The sequence below is a fragment of the Dendrobates tinctorius genome, unplaced genomic scaffold (genome assembly GCF_039654945.1).
Source record: "Dendrobates tinctorius isolate UK_male_01 unplaced genomic scaffold, ASM3965494v1 ptg000075l, whole genome shotgun sequence".
Taxonomy (NCBI): domain Eukaryota; kingdom Metazoa; phylum Chordata; class Amphibia; order Anura; family Dendrobatidae; genus Dendrobates; species Dendrobates tinctorius.
Window position 1 is genome coordinate 1,774,001 of NW_027361743.1, and position 24,870 is coordinate 1,798,870.

The 24,870-nt window shown below is 42.9% G+C and overlaps 1 protein-coding gene across 1 annotated transcript in view; it reads right to left on the reverse strand.

Moving 5' to 3' along the window:
* The window catches only part of ARHGAP42 (Rho GTPase activating protein 42), a 373,376-nt gene extending 349,244 nt beyond the window's left edge, over positions 1-24,132 (reverse strand). The window contains exon 1 of the mRNA XM_073582941.1: positions 23,346-24,132. Coding sequence (XP_073439042.1) covers positions 23,346-23,499 — 154 coding nt within the window. The 5' untranslated portion in view covers positions 23,500-24,132. The remainder of the gene's footprint in view (positions 1-23,345) is intronic.
* Between the last annotated feature and the right edge of the window lie 738 nt (positions 24,133-24,870).

Sequence of the window (24,870 nt, forward strand, 5' to 3'; positions counted from 1 at the left end):
GTGGTCATTTCACAAGAAAAAAATGAGTACCGTATATAAAGGTATCTTACAGTAAGTAAATAGTATTAGTACATGTAAATAACGTATGGTATATGAGCATTTTTCAATATTACATACATATATATTATGGAAAAGTTTTTTAAAACAGTGACCAATTAATCTCATTCCCCAGGGTTTAATGTAGAGCAGCTTAAATCCTTTTCTGGAGTTCTACTGAACTGGTCTCAACTCACCATAAAATTCTGTGGTAAATTTAAAGGGACTCTGTCAGAAGTTTTTTTCTACTTCATCTGAGAACAGCATATTGTAGGGGCAGAGACCCTGATTCCAGTAATGTATTACTTAGTATAGTGGGTGCAGTAGTTGTGATACAAGCAGAGTTTTTAGATGTAGCATGCAGCAGAACTCAAAAGCTAACCCCACCCACTTCATAGCTGTCTATGTATAGTGACAGAGAGCTGTTCATTAGAGCCGGGGGCGTGGTCAGACTAGAGCAGTGATAATCACCTGGTGATAAAACATTCATTGTATGCAAACCACACACACCTAATAAGTGGCACATCGCTGGAATCAGGGTCTCTGCCCCTACATCATGCCATCCTCAGATTGCAGAGCAAAAACCTGTTGACAGATTCCCTTTATTTTAAGATAGATTCAGAAGAACTGTAGGTGGTGTGGGAGGAATATGGGTGCTAAAATCCATCCACATAACAAGTCTAAAATAGCCTTAATTTGGTACTAAAAGGAACCTGTCACCCTGTGGGCAGCATGGCATAATGCAAATGGGGAAATGCAAACTGATAAATAGGATTGTGCAAAAAGGTTCAGCATAACTTCTATTGATTTAAATGCCTGTTCTTTCTAGGCTTAGGAGTCCAGTGGGTGGTCCTATTCAGTGATTGACAGCAATGTCAAGGGACAGTATAACTTCTACTGATTTAAATGCTAGTCCAGTGGAGGTCCAACTGAGTGACAGCAATCTCTGTATGTTCAGTCACAAGGAAGGCTGCTGAACACTGAGTAGCACCGCCCACTGGACTCTTAATCATGAATACAAATGAAATACAAGGTATACTGAATAATTTCCATAAAACTATTAATCTACTAGTCTGCTTCTCCCGCTCTATAATGAATCAGACACGGGTGCTGTATGTATGCGGCTGTAATAACTAATGTAAATGCTCCATACACTTCCGTGGGCAGTGTGCACTCGGCATAGCACAGGGTCGCGTACGACCACTTTAAAGTTATTTTGCTATTTGGATAAAGTGACTCTTTCGTTATCAAATCACTGAAGAAAAGCTTTTAATTTTCATCCCAGTGCCATGACCGATAAAAGTAGGATTATTTTTCATAGTATCGTCAATATCACACCATAACACCCCGGTTCGAGGACGGCATATAAAGCATGAGCGAGTTGGGAGCAAGAGCCACGTCTTTGCCTTACATTGAACACAGTAATAAAATGATTCGGGTGGAAAGGATGCCTTAATAGGATTCCTTCATGGTGATTAACCAAGCACATTGGTAAATTATTGAGTCTAAAGCTTGTGAACCAGCAGAAATCTCAAGGTCATACACCAGACAAAGTCACTTTAACTCAAGCCTTGAATATATAAGAAGAGGAATGTTCTAGAGAGACAAAAACACCAAAAATAGTTTATAAAAAAGTATATGTTTCTGGTTTAACTGAACATGTTTTGGCTCAAGTTAATACATATATTAGTTAAATGACATAAATAGTGCCTGAATCTAATGGGGATTTCTTCTCTTATTCTTGCTCCTCTCTGCTCCTGAGATATGGCTCCCTCTTCCCTGTATGTAACTCTAGTCTTCTTAGTCAAGGGGGTGTAATCATTAACTTCCCTTCATTGGCGTCATCAGGAAGATCACGCCCACCTGACTATTTAGACTATATTTAACCTTTCCCCTCCCTATATCTCTGAACTAATCTCCCAATATCTTCCCTCACGTAATCTTCGATCCTCCCAAGACCTCCTTCTCTCCTCCACACTTATTCGTTCCTCACCCAACCGCCTCCAAGATTTCTCCCGAATATCCCCCATCCTCTGGAATGCCATGCCTCAACATGTCCAATTATCCACCACCCTTGGATCCTTCAAACGAAATCTGAAAACCCATCTTTTCAGGAAAGCTTATGGCCTGCAATAACCATTCTGCCTCCTCACCACCGCCCGAGCTGCCGCCTCACCATCACCAGAGCTGCTGCACCCCCGACCTTCTGTCTCTTCCCCACTATCCCGTAGAATGTAAGTCCGCAAGGACAGGGTCCTCTCCCCTCTGTACCAGTCTGTCATTGTAAATTTGTTTACTGGTGACGATATCTATAATTTTGTATGTAACCCCCTTCTCATGTACAGCACCATGGAATCAATGGCGCTATATAAGTAAATAATAATAATTTACATAAAAGTAAGAGGAGTCAGGAAAGGAGAGATGCATTAAAAAAAAAAACGACAACACTTTGTTGAGGAGAACAGCAGGTTACACCCAGGTTTTACCATAGATTACTCTTGATCCCAGAAGAGGGAGGAATCAGAAGCGTCTGATGAGTGGGGTGCGCCTCCGAAATATTATTCTAGTCCTTGATAAGAGTAAGATTTCTAGTGTAAGAAAGGCCACATCTTGTCATAAATGAGATGAGCCGTCACAATCCCGACGCGCCTCTGTCCTGCCCATCCGGCGTAAAAATGCCAAAAGCTGTAAAATTTTGTCGAAGAGTTGTGCCAAAATTTTGGCGACTTTTCAAAGTTTTTACGCCACTTTTTTTGGTTTAAAAGCTTTGATACATCAAGCCCTATGTGATCATCTTATGGTCATGGGACCCTTCTACAGCTGGATTCAATCATTCATTCTATTAAATTCGGGTTTTTGAGCCTGATATGACTCAACCGGATTCCAACGAATGATGAAACTTATGCAAAAATTAAATCGGTTGCCATTTTTCTTGCTATATTACTCCAGGATCTGGATGGACCAAACGTTTACATTAAACGATTAGATCCATCCACCAGACCGGCGCCTGCACCTGTCCGGTACCATCAGTTGTTGAAAACAAAAGGATGATTACCTCCATCAGTTTCCATCTTGCATTTGAGTTAAATGCCTAATGGAAAGGAGGACACATGCGATGAGACCATTAAAAGTAAAGATTCTCCAAAAACAGCTTTAAAAAAAAAAAAAAATTGCCTAGTTTAGAGACATTATTTTATTGGGCGATTCATCAAAGCTTTTTTCATTTCTTGAGAAAAAAAAATTCCAACTTTTTTGCACAACATAAGGTAGCATAAAAAAAAAGCAACTTCTGACATTTTCAAGTCATTCTCGCCTCGACAAAGTGGGCGGGGCGAGACTGAAGCATGATGACCCCCGTTCATCAAATTTATGATGCTCGGCGGCGCTTGCTACGCCACAAATTTTAGTCCAGCACAGGGTGGAGTAAGATTTGCGGGGAGGCGCACGTAGCGGGCACGCGACTCTTAATGAATCACAAAATCCAAAGTGGCCAGGTGAGATAATCGCCCCGTATAGCTTTTACACATGGTTGAACAATGATTGGTTGAGTCCCTTTTCCAAAAGTTTCTGGAGGAACCATTTTAATGGGTTATTCCCATCTTTCAAGTTATCATCTAACCTTACAGTAGGTGAGAACTTGCTGATCGGTGAGGATCCGATTGCTGGGACACCCATCGATTCATAAAACGGGGCTTTGAATTGCTCCGTTTGAACAGAAAGGGGGCCAGACATGCGCACCACCGCTCCAATCAGCCTGGCAGTCCCACAAAAAGTGAAAGGAGTGGTGGTGCATATATCCAGCCACCGCTACATTCACATGGGACTCTGTAGAGTCCTGGTCTCGAGATTAGTGGTCGTCCCACCCTACCGATTAGCAAGATATCACTTATGCCGATGATAGGCAAGAACTTCTAAAAAGATGGAAATTGCCCTTTAAATAACCCAAAACCCAAAATTTTGCAAAAAGAAACTCATAAACGTAGCAGTGCTGTTCCCTACGTGTTAGTAACTGGGAGCAAAAATTTGTGAACCACTTGAGTATCCTAAAATTGACCCAGTGGGGTTGATTTAATTTCTGTTTGGGTCCAGTTATCCATTTACCAATTTCCTATTGACTCTTAACCAGAAAAGACATTATGAACGTCTGACAAGTCGTAGATCAGTTTAATAGCCAAGCTCTTTTTTTTTTTTTTTTTTTTTTCGGGCTGATGCTCATACCACTGAACGTTAGTCTCAGCCAGCTCTCATGCTAGAACAAGGAAGACTTTTAACAAGCCTACGGCAGGCACGCATGGTCGGCTCTTCAATTTCTTTCATGATTTTTGAGGCATGAACACAATTTCTCTAATCTTCCCCGAGGAGCAACTGAAATCAAAACAGTATCAAGCCTTTTACTGCGGAGCTTGCTGGAGCTCTTTGGTATAATTGGGTGTGACTGACAATTTCTGTGTTTTCCACTATATGTATTTGTGATTTTGCAGCCGAGTTTGTACAGTACACAAGTCCTCGACGTCCCGCGTAAGACCAGGGGCGACTGAATATTGTAAATAGTGCAGTCATTTTATAATACATTTGTCCAGCGTATGACCATGCAAAGGCGAGATTTAATTGGATTCCCTTTAGATTTAATAGAAGCCCCTTAGACTTTTACAGTGTAATGTATGACCATTTCTGAAAATGATGGTATACAATAAACAAAGTAGAATTTTTTTTTCCCAATCATTTTTAGACTTCAGGGGAATAAATATCAGAAGGTTTTGCTATGTAATCTGACAGCACCATAATTTAGAAACAGAGTCCCTGGTTCCAGCAATGTACCACTTATTGGGATGTGTGTGGCTGTTTCAATACAATCAGTGCTTTATCTGCAAGAGATTATCATTACAGGACAGTTTTCCTTGTGCCTCCTAGTCCAGCCACGCCCTCATCATTGATTAGCATCTCTCTGTCACTACACAATGCACACAGAAAGCTGTGGTGTTACATGCAGCTCAACAATTCAGCTCTGCTAGAATCATAGAATGGTTGAGTTGGAAGGGACCTCCTGGGTCATCGTGTCCAACCCCCTGTTCAATGCAGGATTCGCTAAACCATCTCAGACAGATGTCTGTCCAGCCTCTGTTTGAAGACTTCCAATGAAGGAGAACTCACCACCTCTCGGCACAGCCTGTCCACTCATTGATCATCCTCACTGTCAATTTTTTTTTTCTAATATCTAATCTGTATCTTCTCCCTTTCAGTTTCATTCCATTGCTTCTCTGTTTCCATGTGCAAATGAGTATAATGATGATCCCTCTACAATGTGACATCACTTCAGATGTCTCCTCTTAGGCTACTTTCAGACTTGCGTTAGGAGGCGCAGCGCAGGGCCACCACTAAGCTCTGCCCCCGGCCGCGCCTCCTCCGGTCAGCTCCTCCTCTGGGCGCATGACGCTGCATGCGACCGGCGTACCCTATATTTAGCGTTGGGTACGCTGGCATGTTTTTGCCGGCGCATGCTTCCTTTTTGCGCTGCGCCGAGCGCACAAAAATGCAACTCGGTGCGTTTGGCGCATGTCGGCGCAGAGAAAAAGGGCGCTTGCACCGGCAAAAACATGCCAGCGCACGGCCAGTGTACCCAACACTAAATATAGGGTATGCCAGTCGCATGCATCGTCATGCGCCCAGAGGAGGAGCTGATCGGAGGAGGCGCGGCCGGAGCTTAGCGACGGCCCTGTGCTGCGCCTCCTAACGCAAGTCTGAATGTAGCTTTAGCCTTCTTTTTTGCAAACTAAACATTCCCAGATCCTTTAGCCATTCCTTGTAGGACATACTTTGCAGTCCACTCACCATCCTGGAAGCTTTTCTCTGAACTTGCTCCAGTTTTTCAATGTAGCTTTAAATGTGGTGCCCAGAACTGGACATACTGTATGTTTCGGACTATAAGACGCACAGACTATAAGATGCATGGACCATAAGATGCACCTTGGTTTTAGAGGAGAAAATTAGGGAAAAAAAAATTGAAGCAAAAAATATGGTCAATTCTGTACTTAAAGTGAACCTGCCAGCAGTTTTGGCGGATATAAGATACGACCACTGTCTTTCAGGGCTTATCTACAGCATTCTATAATGCTGTAGATAAGCCCCTGATCCAACCTGCAAGATAAGAAAAATAAGTTTTATTATACTCACCTGAGGAAGCAGTCCAGTGCGGTCTGGTCCAATGGGTGTCACTGGGAAAGGTCAGAGAGACTCAGCACCTGCACACTGCAGTACTTTACTCTACCCTCAACAGGGCAGATAAGTACGCCTGCGCAGGAGCGATGCCGGGGAGTGATGAAGCAAGGAGGAGGGTGGCATCTCAAGAAGATGGAAGGCCCCGTGACTATGGGGCTAGTAATGGGGGCGTCTTATGGACGCCTCTCCATTACTAGCCTCGGGGTTTGATGTCACCTGACAAGACAAATGTGACATCAACCCCCCAACTATCACCCCACTTGCCATCGCTACAGGGCAAGTGGGAAGAGTCAGACAAAGCACCAGAATTGGCGCATCTAAGAGACATGCCTTTTCTGGGCAGCTGTAGGCTGCTGTTTTTAGGCTAGGGGGCCTATATTAATGGCCCCTTACCAGCCTGAGAGTACCAGCCCCCAGCTGGTAGTCAAATAAGGGGACCCCACGCCATTTTTTTAATTATTTAAATAATTAAAAGAACAGTGTGAGGACCCCTCTATTCTTGATAACCAACTTTGCTGAAGCTGACAGCTGAGGGTTGCAGCCCCCAGCTGTGAGTTTTGCCAGGCTGGTTATACAAAACAGGGGGAACCCACGCCAGGTTTTTCATTCATTTATTTAGTTATAGCGCAGGCGGCGGGTGAGGAATACCCTCATCACCCGCTCCTGCTGCCACTGTGTTTAGTGGCAGCAGGTGTAGGTTGATGGGAGTAATAGTCCCAAAAGCCCCCACATGCTGTCATTGTTCTGACTTTAATATAACTTCAGCGTCTTCAGCACCTGCCACCAGGCAACAGCGCTTACTGTAGCGCTTATTCCCTGGTGCTGATGCGTGTCACACGGATGACATCAATGTGTTCTCTGTGTGCGGGACGTTTTGCGGCCCGTGCTGACGGTAAAAAAATGGAGATTTCAGCGTGGTTTGCCCACAGACACATGGTCCGTGGAAGCACACTGAAAATGTGCACAGACACATTCATTTGAATTGGTCTACGTGTGGCAGAGTCTCCGGTATGTGTGAAAACTGTCACCACACGCACCAGAGACACGGATGTGTGAGAGAGGCCTAACAGTGAAATACTGGCAAATTTGCTTGCAGAGATGCAATTCACACATCATTAGCAGAAATTTATTGGCAAACTGGTGATTTGCTTGCAGAGATATGGTACCTTCACCTTGAAAGCAGAGACAGAGGAGTGAACAGTGTTAAGAACAGTGTCAAGAAGTTGGTAATCTGGTATCTTGATTTCAAAATGACTGGTGTGAACTACACCTAAATAACCTAGACTGAGCTTGAAAATAGCATTTGTAGAGAAGTACTGTATAATAGAAGAAATAGCAGAGGAGATAATTAGACATCTAGTTGCAGCTAAGAGAAGCGGAAGAAGCAAATTCCTTACAAAAAAGCTAGAAGTTAAGAAAAATGTTTTCTAAATACTCAGGCACATATGGGTGCCCGAGCCGGCCTTAAAGGACTTGAGTGATGATGTCAATGGCACTTGTCAGGATAACATAGTAACCCAACACAGAGAGAAGTAGCCTTAGGGGAAGAAAGGAAGATGTGCTGCTGAAGCCAGGACAGGTGAGTAACACCAACATTTGTTCTAAAATGGCTCATTCTCTGAATTCGATAATAGTGCTATGTTAGGAGTCAACGTTGTGATAAGTTCTTGACATTTCTTCCTCTTAAATCCTCCATCACCTGTGAGTGATACTATTGAGAAGTGGAAGAAACCGCAGCAACTCAGCCATGAAGTAGAGACCCCATAATATTACAGAGCAGGGTCACCAAGTACTGAGGAGCAGAGGGCAGAAAATTCACCAACACTCTGCTCTGCAGAGTCCGGACCTCCTCTGATATTACCATCAGCACAAACACTGCGCACCCGCCGGGGGCTTCATGGCCAAGCAGCTGCATCTGAGCCTTAAAATCACCAAACACAATGCCAAATGAAAGGAATTAAATGGGATGGAATGGAAGCACGGTAGCCGGTAGGTCAGTGCTAGCTTTGCAGCACTGGGGTCCTAGGTTCAAATTCCACCAAGGACCACCAACATTTGCAGCATAAGCAAATAAAATAAACTAAAATAAATGAAGCGTAGGATAGAGTCGTGTAAAGCTGCCACCAATGGACTCTAGGACAGTGACAGATCACACTTCTTTGTCTAGCATCAACTGGACGAGTCTGGGTTTGGTAAATGCTGGGGGAATGTTGCCCACCTGACTGCATTGTGCCAGCTGTAGTTTGGTGGAGGAAAGATAATGCTTTGGGCTTGTTATTCGGGGGTCGGTTTAAGCCCTTAGTTCCATTGAAAGAAAACCTAATGCTCCAGCCCAAGACATTTTGGACAATTATGTGCTTCCAAACTTGTGGGAACAGTTTAAAAAATGCCCACAGTGCACAAAGCTTGGTCCATAAAGACTTGAATGGTGAAGTTAGGTTTAGAAGAACATGACCGGCTGCACAGGGAACGGACCAACACCACTCAACTAGAACAGAGATTGCAAACCCAACCCTCTCGTTCAATATCAGTGTCTGACCTCACAAATGCTCTTCTGTATGAATGGTCAAACACTGCCACACAACCATTCCGGAATCTTGGAAAAAGCCTTGACACAAAAGTGGAAGCTATTGCAGCTGCAAAGGGGTCCCCCAAATTAACGCTTATGTATGTAGAATGGGAGATCATAAAAGCTTTGTAGGTGTACTGTTTCGTTGTTCATATAGTGTAAGTGCCTCCAGCTTTTACCCTACACAACAGCCTGTCTACTTGTTTTCCTTGGGTATTTTCAGTAACTCTTTAGAAATGTATGGAGAAAATTGTGCATGAAGAGACGGGGCTCTTTTCTCAAGATAAGTACTGGTCCAAATGGCGGGACCACACCTATACGTCATTTATGGTGTATCCTGCCATAAACATTTGAGATGAGAATACCCATTAAAAAACAAACAAAATGGCTCTGCCCAAATGGACAATCAGGAGGGAACAGAGCTTTGCACATAGTGAGGTTAGATTATTATACTGTGCATGGGTAATATAAAGCCTTTGTCTCGCAAACTTCTCGGCAAGGAATGCCCGCTTAGTAAAAATAAATGACAGTTAATAGGAACCAGACGTGAACTTTAGCATCCATGATAAACTGGTGACATCTGGACGTCCCTTATGACTTGTAAACTGCAGAATAAAAACCACAAGTCCAAAACTATTCCGATAGTGTGGGAAAATAAAAGTAATGGCTATCATAAAGTCATATACTGAATCATATTATAAACGGAGCAAAAAAATGAGTAAAAAAAAAAAAATACAGTCTTCTTTACGTCACTTACGGTACTACTTTATGGTAGAATTACACAACAAACTTCTTTTGATATGGAATTAATTCAAGTAAATGAGCGTCAGATTATCAAATATTCCAGATTTTTGGGTGTTAATGAAGTCTATGGCTTTGAATCATCCACCAGTTTTTCGCCAGACTGTTTGAATGGTCGCAAAATTTTTACGCAACTCACTGTTGTGCAAAAATGTAGTGACTTTTGACATTTTTATGCCAGTCTGCTAACTTTTTGAAAAGTTTGTGGAGCTTAGTCAAGAGATATCATCAAGACTGGCGAGCAAATTGCCAGTCCTGATGAATAAGAACTTATGACATTTCTGAAATCTCTGCCCGGTCTCTTGTCCCAAGCTTTGGGAAATTCAAGAGATCTTTTCATTTCAGATCTACAGACACAAGTTTCCTACACAACCAAATTAACTCGATGGTATATTTTTACTAGTGGGAGACACAGGAAACCAAAATAAACGTACACATCAACAAATAAATCATCATGCAGAGAAAAACAATGGACCCCAGTAGTGAAGAGCAGGAGAGCAAACCAGGATACCACCATGCCGAGCCTTGGGATTGCAATTCGTAATATGGCAGTACATACGAGAGTGTATATATACACGTGTGTGTGGGTATGTATGAATATTCGTATGTGTGTGTACGGTTAGAAATATGTATACGGGCAAAACTTTATATGTCTGTATTTATAGATAGACAAATATACAGTCATGGCTAAAAGTGTTGCAACCCTTGAAATTGTTCCAGAAAATTAAGTATTTCTCTTAGAAAATGATTGCGATTACACATGTTTATTTCCTTTATGTCTATTGGAACAACACAACAACAACAAAAAAAAAAAAAAGAAAAAAGGAGGAAAAAAGGAAAATTGGACATAATTTCACAGAAGACCCCAAAAATGGTCCAGGCAAAATTCTTGGCACCCTCAACTTTATATTTGCTTGCATATCCTTTGGAAGGAATAACTGCAATCAATCGCTTCCTATAACCATCAATGAGCTTCTTGCACCTCTCAACTGGAATTTTGGATCACTCTTTGTTTTGCAAACTGCTGTTGTGAGAAGGCACCCTTCAAATACCTGGATCAATTTTAAGATTTCTCCACAAGTATTTTTTTGGTATTAGTTCTGGACAAATTGTTGACCACTTCAAGACCCTCCAGTGTTTTGTTTCCATCCATTTCTGGGGGGGGGGGTTCTTAAAGTATATTTGGGGTCATTGTCCTGCTGAAAGACCCATGACCTAGAACACAAACCTAGCTATCTGACATTGGGCACTACATTGCAACCCAAAATTATTTGATAATCTCCAGATTTAATGATGCCTTGCACACCGTCAAGGCACCCAGTGCCAGTGGCAATAAAACAACCCCAAAATATCTTTGAACTTCCACCATATTTGACTGTAGGTACTGTGGTCTTTTCTTTGTAGGTCTCGAAACCATCATTGATTGTGGAAACTTCACACTAGACCTTGGAAATCAAGGTCCCAGAGTCTGGAGGAAGAGTGGAGAGACACAAAATCCAAGCTGCTTGAGGTCTAGTGTGAATGTTTGTATGTGTGCTATATTTGATCAAATACAGTATTACTAAGAACTCTGAATTATTTAGATGCACTTTAGCTTCTCATTTATTTAGTTATAGCAGGGTTTTTTCTCATGTTGTCTTTTGTATGCTTTATGGCCAATGTGAACATGCGTGTATATGCTGCATGTATACCAACTAAAACCAAGTTCAATTTTTGTGTTTTTTTCTGTATGGGAAAAGGTATGACTACAGTATAATAATAATAATAAATTTTATTTTTTATAGCGCCGACATATTCCGCAGCACTTTACATTTCAGAGGGGATTTGTACAGACAATAGACATTACAGCATAACAATAATCACATACAGTAGATTATAACAAATACCAAGAGGAGTGAGGGCCCTGCTCGCAAGCTTACAGTCTATGAGGAAAGAGGTAGACACGAAAGGTGGGTGGTAACAGTTGCCCTGATTGTATGGACCAGCCATAATGTTAAGTGTGTAACAGTACAGACACAGAGGGCTAATGGATGCATAAAGCATGTGGGAACATGATGCTGGGAACCTGGTTATGGTAAAATTTTTGGCTCTGCCACACAGGGATAGGTTAGGTTAATGTGTTGAGGCGATAGGCCAGTCTGAATAAATGCGTTTTCAGGACACGCTTAAAATTGTGGGGACTGGGGACTAATCGTATTGACCTGGGAAGTGCATTCCAAAGAATTGGCGCGGCACGTGTAAAGTCTTGGAGACGGGAGTGGGAGGTTCTGACTATTGAGGATACTAACCTCAGGTCATCAGCAGAACGGAGGGCGCGGGTAGGGTGGTATACTGAAACAAGGGAGGAGATGTAGGGTGGTGCTGAGCCATGGAGGGCTTTGTGGGTGAGGGTAATAAGTTTATACTGAATTCTGGAGTGGATGGGTAGCCAGTGTAATGACTGGCACAAGGTAGAGGCATCGGTCTAACGATTGGTGAGGAATATGATCCTGGCTGCAGCATTCAAGACAGATTGGAGAGGGGAGAGTTTTGTAAGAGGGAGACCGATTAGAAGAGAGTTACAATAGTCGAGACGAGAATGAATAAGAGAAACAGTAAGAGTTTTTGCAGAGTCAAAAGTAAGAAAAGGTCGAATTCTAGAAATGTTTTTGAGGTGCAGATGACAAGAGCGAGCCAGTGATCGAATGTGGGGGGCAAAGGAAAGCTCGGAATCAAGTATGACCCCAAGACAGCGGGCATGTTGCTGGGGAGTAATAGTGGAACCACAGACGGAAATGGCAATGTCGGGTGTAGGTACATTAGTAGCGGGAGGAAACACAAGGAGTTCAGTCTTTGATAGGTTCAGTTTCAGATATAGTGAGGACATGATATTAGACACAGCGTTTAGACAATCGCCAGTGTTTTCTAGAAAGGCTGGCGTGATGTCAGGAGAAGAAGCGTATAATTGGGTGTCATCAGCATAGAGATGGTACTGGAAACCAAATCTACTGATTGTTTGACCAATAGGGGCAGTGTACAAGGAGAAGAGGAGGGGGCCTAGAACCGATCCTTGAGGGACCCCAACAGTAAGGGGAAGGTGAGAGGAGGAGGAACCGGCAAAAGAAACAGTAAAGGAGCGGTCGGAGAGATAGGAGGAGAACCAGGAGAGAACGGTGTCCTTGAGGCCAATGGAACGGAGCATAGTGAGGAGGAGCTGATGATCCACAGTGTCGAATGCTGCAGAGAGATCCAAGAGAATTAGCATGGAGTAATGACCATTTGATTTAGCTGTTAGCAGATCATTAGAGACTTTAGTGAGGGCAGTTTCAGTGGAGTGTAAAGAGCGGAAACCGGATTGGAGAGGGTCGAGAACAGAGTTTTCTGAGAGATAGCGGATAAGACGGGAGTGGACCAGGCGTTCCAGGAGTTTAGAGATGAAGTATCATCAGTTTAGAGATAAAGTATCACATACAGTATGTATGTGTGCCCAAATACTGTCTGTATGGCTATGGGTATGAGTATGTATGTGTGCAAATGGATGCAGTAGTAAGTGTATGAATATGAGAAACTATTAATTTGTAAGTGTATAAATATAGGTGTAATTGGTTGCCTAATTATGTATGAGCATGTGTATAGATATATGTGTGTGTGCAATAGTAATTAAGAGAATTATTTTTGTGGCTGCCAAACAGGAGCCCTGCGAACTGCGTCCTACCTGGCGGTATCTTGCATCCCTGGCTTCTGTTTTTCCTTTTTAGATCAGCAATGATGACATCATGGAAGGCAGGCTAGTCAAGAAGGAGCCGAGGATGCCAGCAGGTAGGAGGCGGCACACCCGGCTCCCAATGCGGAATACTGACCAGCGTCCCGAGCATTTATTTGAATATATAGGTGTAGGAATATGTTTGTATCTGTAGGTGAATATATGAATATAGGTATGTGTGCACACAAGTCTGTGGGGTGTATATCATATTAATAGCTGATTTTTTTTTGCTTCGATATTTGTCGATCAGTGTAACCTTCATCACGGGTCACTTCCCAGAGATGAGAAAAGCTCCTTTCTGTGAAGCGACAAACTTTCAGTAAAATGCTTTCCACAAGCCCAGAGGCAAACCATGGAAATCTGATCCTGAGTGTGGAGAAACCCAACAATTACCTTGAGCACATTTTTTTTTTTCTAACTTTATCTTGTGACTCATGCAAACATACTTTCTGGTGAAGACATTACAATGGTAGAAGAAAACAAAGTTATGTCTGAGTACAGCAGAAGCCAGAAATCTATTCAATATGACAGTGACCCCATAACAAAATCCTAAGGATCGTCTATAAAATCTCCATTCAGTCTTTCTCTAACCATCGTATAAAAAAAAAAAAAAAAATTAAAAAAATACTTTGCCTCACTTAGGCACCATACAAAAGCCCACCGAGGGCCTTTGGGTCTGTAATATGGACTCCATATATGTGCTACCATATAGGACACATTCTCTTTATGGCCCTATAACATGCACAGACACAATACTTTAGATTTTGGCCAATTTTCTTACTCTACACATCAATCTGGGGCCCGGGAATATGATCTTGACATCAGTTAAAACCATACAAAAAGCTGATTGACAGCACTGCTACATAAAACCCTCTACTGTACTTTGATATTTCTCCAATTTCCAATCAAGGTAGGCTACGAAAGCTTCCAGTCATATCCTAGATGAAAAAAAAAAATTGTGACATGGCGCACCGAACATCGATTGTTTACAAGAATGAATACCTCCTAAGGGTTCATTCACAAGTCAGTTTTTCCTCGTAGGGTGCTACACGTGCTTTTCAAGAATAGCGCTGTTCACATCTCGCTGATTTTTTGCGAAACAGTGGTCCAGGCAAAATTGCGGACAAAATGTTCGATTTTGATGAGAAAGTCAGATCGCAATCGGTCCGTGAAAGAAAAATCGGGCAGCCCTCCAAGCTGTCTAAGCACTAACCATATTATATTGACTGCTAGAAAAGAAAAAGGGAGAGAATTTTTTTGTTTGTTTTGTTTCTTCTCAGCCAAGAAAAACTGGTGAAACTTTGACCAAACTCTGACGGTAAAAACCGACACACCGAACTCTGATCAGACACTGATAAAAAAAAAGACTGATGAAACTCAGACCAACTAATCATGGACGTCTGAAAGAGCCCTTACACATAATTTCATGGCGCCTGTACAGCAGCCTACGGAGGTTGTGCAGTTCTGCACCGAAGGAGCCATGTGCCGGCGTGCACGAAAAGGTAGAGGGATGGACAATGCGCTGGAGTTATGTACAAGCTTCTACCCTGTAGTTACGACCTGGTTAAAGTCATAAAGAGCATTGTTATGAAACGTGACTGCGGTTTGTAACTATAACCCAATTACTGGGTCATCTGAACTACAATGGTCTGCGTGGAGCCAGGAAAAACAATCCGGTCCGTTACATATATTTATTTTAATATACTTTTAGAAGGAAACATAAATGGGGATCAAATTAGTATAAACCAGTATAATCCCGGATACATCGAGGAGGCAGACAATAACAGGCTGATGGTATTAATAAGAAAATGACTATGCCCTACAGGACTGTCTAGAAATTCAGAAAAATAACAGGCAAGAAAGGATATGAGAGTACTGTACATACTATAGTATAGAATCTATACATACATAATAGTGATGAGCGAGCGTGATCCGATAAGGTGTTGTCCGCGTGCTTGAAAAATACGTTCGAGTCCCTGCGGCTGCATGTCTCACGGATTATCAACAGGCACCAGTGTCAGACTGAAGAGCATTGGGCCCACCGGAGGATTTGATTCTGAGGGCCCATCTTTATCCCCCACTGAAGAGCCCCTTAGCAACTGAAAAGTTTGCACTATGAACTCTTCTGAAGGAGAAGTCAGGGCCCATCGGAGGTTTCCCCGGTTCTCTGGTGGGCCAGTCCAACCCTGACAGGCGCAACACATGCAGGGATTGCCTAACAAACAGGAAATCCATGCATGTGTTGAGGCTGTGTTGGCGATGCCACGCGCATGAAATCGGCAGCAACATTGGCAACAATGGGATTATTCAAATAGCTGATTGGTAGGGGTGATGAGAGTTGGACCGCCACCGATATTGGTGGTCTGTCCTGAGGAGGATAGGCCAGTGCTGCCCTCCTGCAGGCAGGGAGAGGAGTGTTCGGGTGGATAGTACACCCTCTGACCATCGCCCGTGTTTGAACCCAGCCCAATGAATTAAATGAGACAGCAAAATAATTGAATTGTTGATCGTAATAGGTCAAATTACCTTGTCTATACAAGGCTCCGCCGTCTGACTGTATTGGTATTCTGCAAGCACAAAGCATAAAAACTCCGAACACATCAGGGAGAGCGAAAAAGGATTTCATTATTACAAGCAGAAGGCCATGAAAGTGGAGCAGTGATTAAAGGAAATCTACAAACGTAAAAAAAAAAGGAAATGGGAACCATACTTATGGTGTTCATATATGGCGCTTGTAGTACCTGCGGGTGCGGTTAACCCTTCACTTTCTTTCCCAGAGGAAAACAGAAATAATTTCCCTGCTCACATAAATTACAAGATGCTGTCCTCAAAGCAGTTAGCACCCCTGCCCCCCCCCCCCCCCCGTCACAGTACAGGGATAACACACAGTGATATCATAATACAGGGATAACACACACAGTGATGTCCCAGTACAGGGATGACACACACAGTGATGTCAGAGTACAGGGATAATACACACAGTGATGTCACAGTACAGGGATAATACACACAGTGATGTCCCAGTACAGGGATAACACACAGTGATGTCAGAGTACAGGGATAACACACACAGTGATGTCCCAGTACAGGGATAACACACACAGTGATGTCCCAGTACAGGGATGACACACACAGTGATGTCACAGTACAGGGATAATACACACAGTGATGTCAGAGTACAGGGATAACACACACAGTGATGTCCCAGTACAGGGATGACACACACAGTGATGGCACAGTACAGGGATAATACACACAGTGATGTCAGAGTACAGGGATAATACACACAGTGATGTCAGAGTACAGGGATAATACACACAGTGATGTCAGAGTACAGGGATAACACACACAGTGATGTCCCAGTACAGGGATAACACACACAGTGATGTCCCAGTACAGGGATAACACACAGTGATATCACATTACAGGGATAATACACACAGTAATGTCACAGTACAAGGATAATACACATAGTGATGACACAGTACAGGGATAATAAACACAGTGTCAAAGAAGTAGTATACTTATTACAAAGTCCAATACAGAACGTTATTTTTTTATGAGCTACAGCTATATTATGGTTCCAATCAACACAATCATAATACATCCTTATACTTTTCAAATTTGCAATTTGGTCGAGAAATATCAGGGTGATTAGTAAAACTCAATTACTTCCCAATAGAAGCACTAACGATTTTATATCTTTTTTTAAAGCAAATCTTACAGTGAACCCGACAGCTGGTTTATGCCACCTACAATCCGGAGACATGAGTCATGGTCAGTCTCGGTCATTTCAGGCAGGTAAGTTATGATTTGAAACGCTGAGGCTTTACAAAGAAAACACATGTGTTACACCTAGCCGGGGAGTGCACCGCTGGGGTGACCAGTCCAAGAGGCCGGCCTCTGGTGGTTTCATCCCGCCCCAGTCTCGCTGAGCCACAGGTGTCTTCCTAAGTGTGTGTACAAGGGGAACAGCATGGAGTGTGGAAGCCAGCTGAGTCTTTTAGGGCCATGTTCACACGTTCAGTATTTTACATCAGTTATTTGTAGGCCAAAACCAGGAGTGGAACAATCAGAGGAAAAAGATTAATAGAAACACGTCACCACTTCTGCATTTATCACCCACGCCTGATGATAGCCCCAAAGAGATATTTTAAATTTTATTTTTGCATGTAATGAAAAACTGTTAAGAGGAACGTCTTGGGCCTAAAGGTTAAAAATGCAAAAAACTTCCAAAGAATTTTAAGGAATGTCAACCCCTTCCTGGGAGACGGAGCCCTGAGGCCTTAACTCCTCTGACAGCTGGATCAGATTACATTACAAAGCTTCTGTATCCTGGAGGGGTAATCTCTACCCACACAATCCAGGCAGCGGCCACATCTGGCCACAGACACGATGACGAAAACATTTTGCTCGTAAAAATTGTGTTTATCAATAAAGTTGGGCAGACAAGCAGTGACGCCGTCACCAAAGGCAACCAATGACATCTTCCGTTTCATAACATGGAGCGGGAAAATGAAAGCAGGCATCTGGTTGCTATAGGCAACACCTCCAGATTTTAACTCTTAGGCTGTGTGCACACGCTGCGGATTAGGTGCGGATTCGGCCGCGCGGATTTTGTAAAATCCGCAGGTGAAACCGCAGGTCAAAAGACCTGCGGTTTTACCTGCGGATTGCTCTGCGGTTTTGCCCTGTGGTTTTTAATCACCTCAATAGAGGAGATGGCAAACCGCAGGAGAATCCGCAGAAAGAATTGACATGTCAATTCTTTCTGCGGATTGAAAACCGCAGATAATCCGCGCGGAAAATTCCGCACCGTCTGCACTGCGGTTTTTGATTCCCATAGGGAATCATGGTACTGTACACCGCAGCAAAAACTGCTGCGGGTCCGCAGCAGCCAAAACCGCTGCGGAACCGCAGCAAAATCCACAGCGTGTGCACACAGCCTCAGCGATTTGGATTTTAGCAAACAGGATATAAAAAAAAAAAAAAAAAAAAAAAAATGTAAAATAAAGACCTTTCCTGACTATGTTCATACTGAATTTTTCAAGAAGTTCAAAATCTTTTTCAAGCTCTTCAAGAAATGTTCATTTTTTGGGGGTTATTTTACACTTCCTAAAGAGTTTTTAAAAAATTTTGCAACAAGTTTTTCTTTTGCTAAAGCGTTTGTTTTGTTTTTTTTTTTGCTTTTTTTAAATCTTTTGATTAAGTGTCTATATACTTTACTTTTTCATTATGTGTTCTTCATAACCTCTTCAGGAAAAAAATAAAAATGCTCAAAAAAAACTTCTTGTAACAAACAGCAAAGTGGATTTTCCATAAAAATGAATAGGAAGTTTACCCAAGCGCTTTTTGAGTGTATCCGCTCCAAAAAAAAACCTTCCTCAAAGTACTTCGTGTGAACATAATCTTAGGCCACCTTCACACGGTCAGCATTTGGTCTGTATTTTACCTCAGCATTTGGTCTGTATTTTACCTCAGCATTTGGTCAGTATTTTACCTCAGCATTTGGTCAGTATTTTACCACAGTATTTGGTCAGAATTTTACCTCAGCATTTGGTCAGTATTTTACCTCAGCATTTGGTCAGTATTTTACCTCAGTATTTGGTCAGAATTTTACCTCAGCATTTGGTCAGTATTTTACTTCAGTATTTGGTCAGTATTTTACCTCAGCATGTGGTCAGTATTTTACCTCAGTATTTGGTCAGTATTTTACCTCAGTAGGTGTAAGCCAAACCCAGGAGTGGAACAATCAGAGGAAAAGCATAATAGAAACACGTCACCACTTCTGGATTTATCATCCACTCCTGGTTTTGGCTTACAAATACTGAGGTAAAATACTGAACGTGTGAATGTGGCCATAGTCTGATAATCAGCAAAAGAGCAGAACACACGTTTCTGATTATCATCCCGTGTAAACATGATGGCGATCACACGACAAGTGACCAAAGCTAACATTCGTCAAGTGATTGGCACATGTTATGCCAGCAGTAAAATTATTGCTATCAGCATCCCATTACTTGGTGTGAACAGAAGATGTGCTGCTGACAACTTCACGTTGTACGCGGACAGACTGTAAAAGTGGTATTCCTACCTTCAAGATCCTATCCCAATATGTAGTACATTTAAAAATAATATTAGCAAATACCTCTAATTAGAATGTGTATAGTCCTCCTGATTCGCTGCCGCTTACCCCATGTGCAGGGCATTGCACTAGCTTAGGTATCCATGGTTACGACCACTAACAGATGTCACTATGAGTGGTTGTAACCATGGATACCTAAATTACTGCAATGCCCTGCACATGGGGTAAGCAACATAGCTAAACAGAAGAATTATACTACATTTCTAATTGGAGACATTTGCTAATATTATTATTACTACACCTACTACATATTGGGATAGGATCTTGGAGAGGAGAATAAACCTTTACGTTCTTCCCCATACATGTATGAGCGGGCCATTAACTGACCAATGACGACCCATCTAACAGGGCCTGAACATACTTTGCACAGCAGTTTTCATTCAGACCCTGGAGAACAGAACGCTGCGCCAATACACAATGAACGCAACCCTCAATGCAATGATATTTCACCCATAGTAACGTCCTGTTCACGACATGACTCGTCAAGAACTCAAGTTTCCCACCTTCAGCTCAATGGCCATCACATGAGGGGGGATTCATTAAAGTGCTTACAAGTCAAGCATAGACACTAGTGATGAGCTAGGGTGTTATCCGCCATGCTTGGGTGCTAACCGAGTGACTTCGGCGTGCTCAAATACAGTCATGGCCAAAAGTTTTGAGAATGACACAAATATTAATTTTTACAAAATCTACTGCTTCATTTTTTCTAATGGCAATTTGCATATATTCCAGAATGTTATAAAGAGTGATCAACTTAACAGCAATTACTTGCAAAGTCAATATTTGCCTAGAAAATTAACTTTATCCCCCAAAACACATTTCAACATCATTGCAGCCCTGCCTTAAAAGGACCAGCTAACATCGTTTCAGTAGTTTCTCCAATAACACAGGTGTGGGTGTTGATGAGGACAGGGCTGGAGATCAGTCTGTCATGATTAAGTAAGAATGACACCACTGGACACTTTAAAAGGAGGCTGGTGCTTGGCATCATTGTTTCTCTTCTGTTAACCATGGTTATCTCTAAAGAAACACGTGCAGTCATCATTGCACTGCACAAAAAGGGCCTAACAGGGAAGAGTATCGCAGCTAGAAAGATTGCACCTCAGTCAACAATCTATCGCATCATCAAGAACTTCAAGGAGAGAGGTTCCCTTGTTGCCAAAAAGGCTCCAGGGCGCCCAAGAAAGACCAGCAAGCGCCAGGACCGTCTCTTAAAAGTGTTTCAGCTGCGGATCGGGCTACCAGCAGTGCAGAGCTTGCTCAGGAATGGCAGCAGGCAGGTGAGAGTGCATCTGCACGCACTGTGAGGCGGAGACTCTTGGAGCAAGGCCTGGTCTCAAGGAGGGCAGCAAAGAAGCCACTTCTCTCCAGGAAAAACATCATGGACAGGGAGAGGTACAGGGAGTGGACTGCTGAGGACTGGGGTACAGTCATTTTCTCTGATGAATCCCCTGTTCGATTGTTTGGGACATCTGGAAAACGGCTTATTCGGAGAAGACCAGGTGAGCGCTACCACCAGTCTTGTCTCATGCCAACTGTCAAGCATCCTGAAACCATTCATGTGTGGGGTGGCCTCTCAGCCAAGGGAATGGGCTCTCTCTCAGTCTTGCCTAAAAACACAGCCATGAATAAAAAATGGTACCAGAATGTCCTCCAAGAGCAACTTCTCCCAACCGTCCAAGAGCAGTTTGGCGATCAACAATGCCTTTTTCAACCTGATGGAGCACCTTGCCATAAAGCTAAGGTGATAACTAAATGGCTCAGGGAACAAAACAGAGATTTTGGGACCATGGCCTGGAAACTCCCCAGATCTTAATCCCATTGAGAACTTGTGGTCAATCATCAAGAGACGGGTGGACAAACAAAAACCTTCAAATTCAGACAAAATAAAAGCATTGATTTTGCAAGAATGGACTGCTATCAGTCAGGATTTGATCCAGAAGTTGATTGAGAGCATGCCAGGGAGAATTGCTGAGGTCCTGAAGAAGAAGGGTCAACACTGCAAATATTGACTTGCTGCATTAACTCATTCTAACTGTCAATATAACCTTTTGTTACTCATAATATGATTGCAATTATATTTCTGTATGTGATAAAAACATCTGACAAACACACATAAAAACCAGAGGGCAGCAGATCATGTGAAAATATAATATTTGTGTCATTCTCAAAACTTTTGGCCATGACTGTATTATGTTCCAGTCCTCGCGGCTGCTTATCTTGTGGCTGTTTGACAGATGCAACACATGCAGGGATTTCCTAACAAACAGGCATTTTTTGCAGCCCTTTGATATGACAGTGCCTAGTTTGGAGCAGATTCCATTAGGATCCGTTTCAAAGAAGTGACATGCACTTATATTTTCCCACCAAGACACTTTTCAGAACCTCTTGAGAGAAAAAAGAAAGTCAAAATACTCCTCATATGTAGAGCTAAGGGAATTTCCAATATAAATCAATAGGAAAAGGTTTCCAGGTGTTTGAAGGAGGATTTTGGAGTGAATCCACTGGCCTTAAGCTTTCGCACATTTTCGATGCTGTTCCAGCAGGGCAGCTGTACAGATCTTCTGCAAAGATCACCAAGGAAAACAAGCTTCGAAATTTTGCCATGAAGACCCCCGAAGTACCACACAGACATACAGGTACAGACGTCAGCCATTGACCCCCCATTATGAAAAAAAAAAGTATATATATATATATTGGAAAGCTTAGCAGACTACACATACTGTCCCAACACATGACAAAAAAGCACTATGTTGGGATAGGTTTATCGGGCAGCATGGTGGCTCAGTGGTTAGCACTGTTGCTCTGCAGCGCTGGGGACCTCAGTCCAAATCCCACCAAAGACAATAACGAGTTTGTATGGGTTTTCTCTGGTTTCCTCCCACACTCCAAAGACATACTAATAGGGAATGTAGATTGTGAGCCCCAATGGGGACAGTGATGATAACATCTGTAAAGTGCTGTGGAATATGATGGCACTTCATTAGCAAGTCATAACAATAATTGCTTTGGTGCATTCGGTAAGCATATTTGGGGGTTTGACCTTAAGACAATATAAAGTGTTAAAAACCCTAATGTGTACATCTGTGACCTTCTTAAAATTGAATGACGATGTTGCGCCTGTCGAAAAGCAGTGAGACATGCAGCCGCGGGGACTCGAACGTATTTCTCGAGCACGCCGAAGACACTCGGTTAGCACCCGAGCGCGTTCGGTCATCACTATCACCGGACACTCGGTCCAAGGTAAAAGTCAGACGCGCGCACTACCCCGCAGAACATCATATGTACGACTGCTATCCGGGAAAACTGAGGATAGTAAGCGGAACAGAAAATCGGTGGTGTGCACGAGCCCTTAGTCATATTCGGCGCAGTTGAAGACTTCTACACGGAGTAAAGACTCCATTTTTTACACCGCGGTGCACTGGTCTATACACTCCGAATACACACGGTTCAAAAGTGTGTCGATATTAGAAAACACCCATTATTCCCACACTCATATCACAGGAAAAACAAAACTTTCTTGGCAAACATTCCAGGAAGAAAAAATGTGTCAGCTCTGCATAAATAAATACATAAAGTTATAAACAATGGAAGAAGCAACAAGCAAATCTCAGCACGTCTAGGGCTAGCTTTGGCTTCCAAGAGATTCTGCAGCAGCTACGCCAGTGGGAATATCTACGATACTATCCAAGAAGCCATATAAAATACTTATCGTGCCCCTAAGACCCCCAGACACTTCAGGCTTCTCACTTTTCCCCAGCAATTTTCCGAATGCAAAGTCTTCAACAACAAGCAAGAGAATGGCTTGCTGCGACATGTCAGACCTGTGTACTTACTTCTCAAGGCTCCCACCAGCATGTTCCCATCTTTAATCAACTCCTTAATAAACTTATTGGTCCTTTCCAGTTCAATTTCATGACACTTGAGCCTTTCCCTGAAGTCTGGACTATCCAAGCAAGAATCACTGAACTCCAGGGTGGGGAGTCCCATTGTAAAAGAAGGAGCCTCTTAGATCCTTGGAGGGAAGAAATCTTCTTGCAGGGGTTTTTAGTTTTTTTTTTTTTTGGGGGGGAGTTGTACTTCCTTAAATCCCAGCAGAGTGAAGAATCAGAGTATGCACAGCAATGGTGCAGGGGCAGATCTGCAGCCAGTGTCACCCTGCTGCATTGTCCCAGTGATCAGGAGGACAGAAGGCTGCTTGCTGCTGCTGCTGCTGCTGCACAGAGGAAACTCAAGTTTTCAGACATTTCCGGCAGATCAGACTCTTTCTTAGCTTCTTCCCCCTCCCTTCAGCACAAAGTAGCCAGGGCTGATCAATGCTGCTAAAGCCAATGCAAGTTAAACTCTGATCCCAATAGATCCCCCCCCCACCACTCACTGTTCTCTTGCCACACAGGGACTCCCAGCAAGGTCACACTCAGGTCACCCTACATTCCTAGATAAACTACAGTCTGCACCCCCCCACCACCACTTTGTCCTGGATTCCTCCAAAGCTGTAGGGAAATAGGAAGAAGATTGCAAGAAGAATCCTTAGAGCTGGGAAAGTGCTGATGACATCACCCAGAGCTGTGGCTGCAGTTATTACATAGGAAACTTTAGATCACATATAGAGAGAGCTGCACAAACTTTTTTTGAAAAAAGAATTGGGAAACTTGAGAAGTTTGTCTCTAAAGCGCCATCTGTAGGTAGCACGGGGAATAGCTGGAGCTACATTGTATCAGTGAAGAATCTGGAGGCTGGAGGGACTAGGAGCAGTGTGTAACATATAGTAACATTGTAAAAATGAGAAGAAAAAGACATGGAGCAGACTGATATGTATTGTTTTATTTATTAAGGATGGTAAATATAAAAAAAGGCTCAAAAAAATACAAAAATGGGACTAAAAATTAAAACATTCATGAGGATGCTTGAGTCCTGTCCCAAATCCCACACACTCAGGGTTTTAATAACATTCATACACTTATGGCACATGGGATTCCAGATAGTTTGGGGTCTGTATACTTGGGGGGGGTTGAAGTCTATATAGAGTTCAAATCTGGAGTCTGGCTCTGAAATGGTGTCACATCTCCTCTGGCACCTGCGACACGTGCACCTGTCACCGGGTATGTCCGTTAGTGATGAACGAGCATGCTGGGATAAGGTGTTATCCACCATGCTCGGGTGCTAACCGAGTGACTTCGGTGTGCTTGAAAAATATGTTCGACTCCCGTGGCTGCATGTCTCGCGGCTGTTCAACAGCTGCAACACATGGAGGGATTGCCTGTTTGTTAGACAATCCCTGCAAATGTTGTGGCTGGCGAACAGCAGAGACACATGCGGCCGCGGGAGTCGAACATATTTTTCAAGCACGCCGAAGTCACT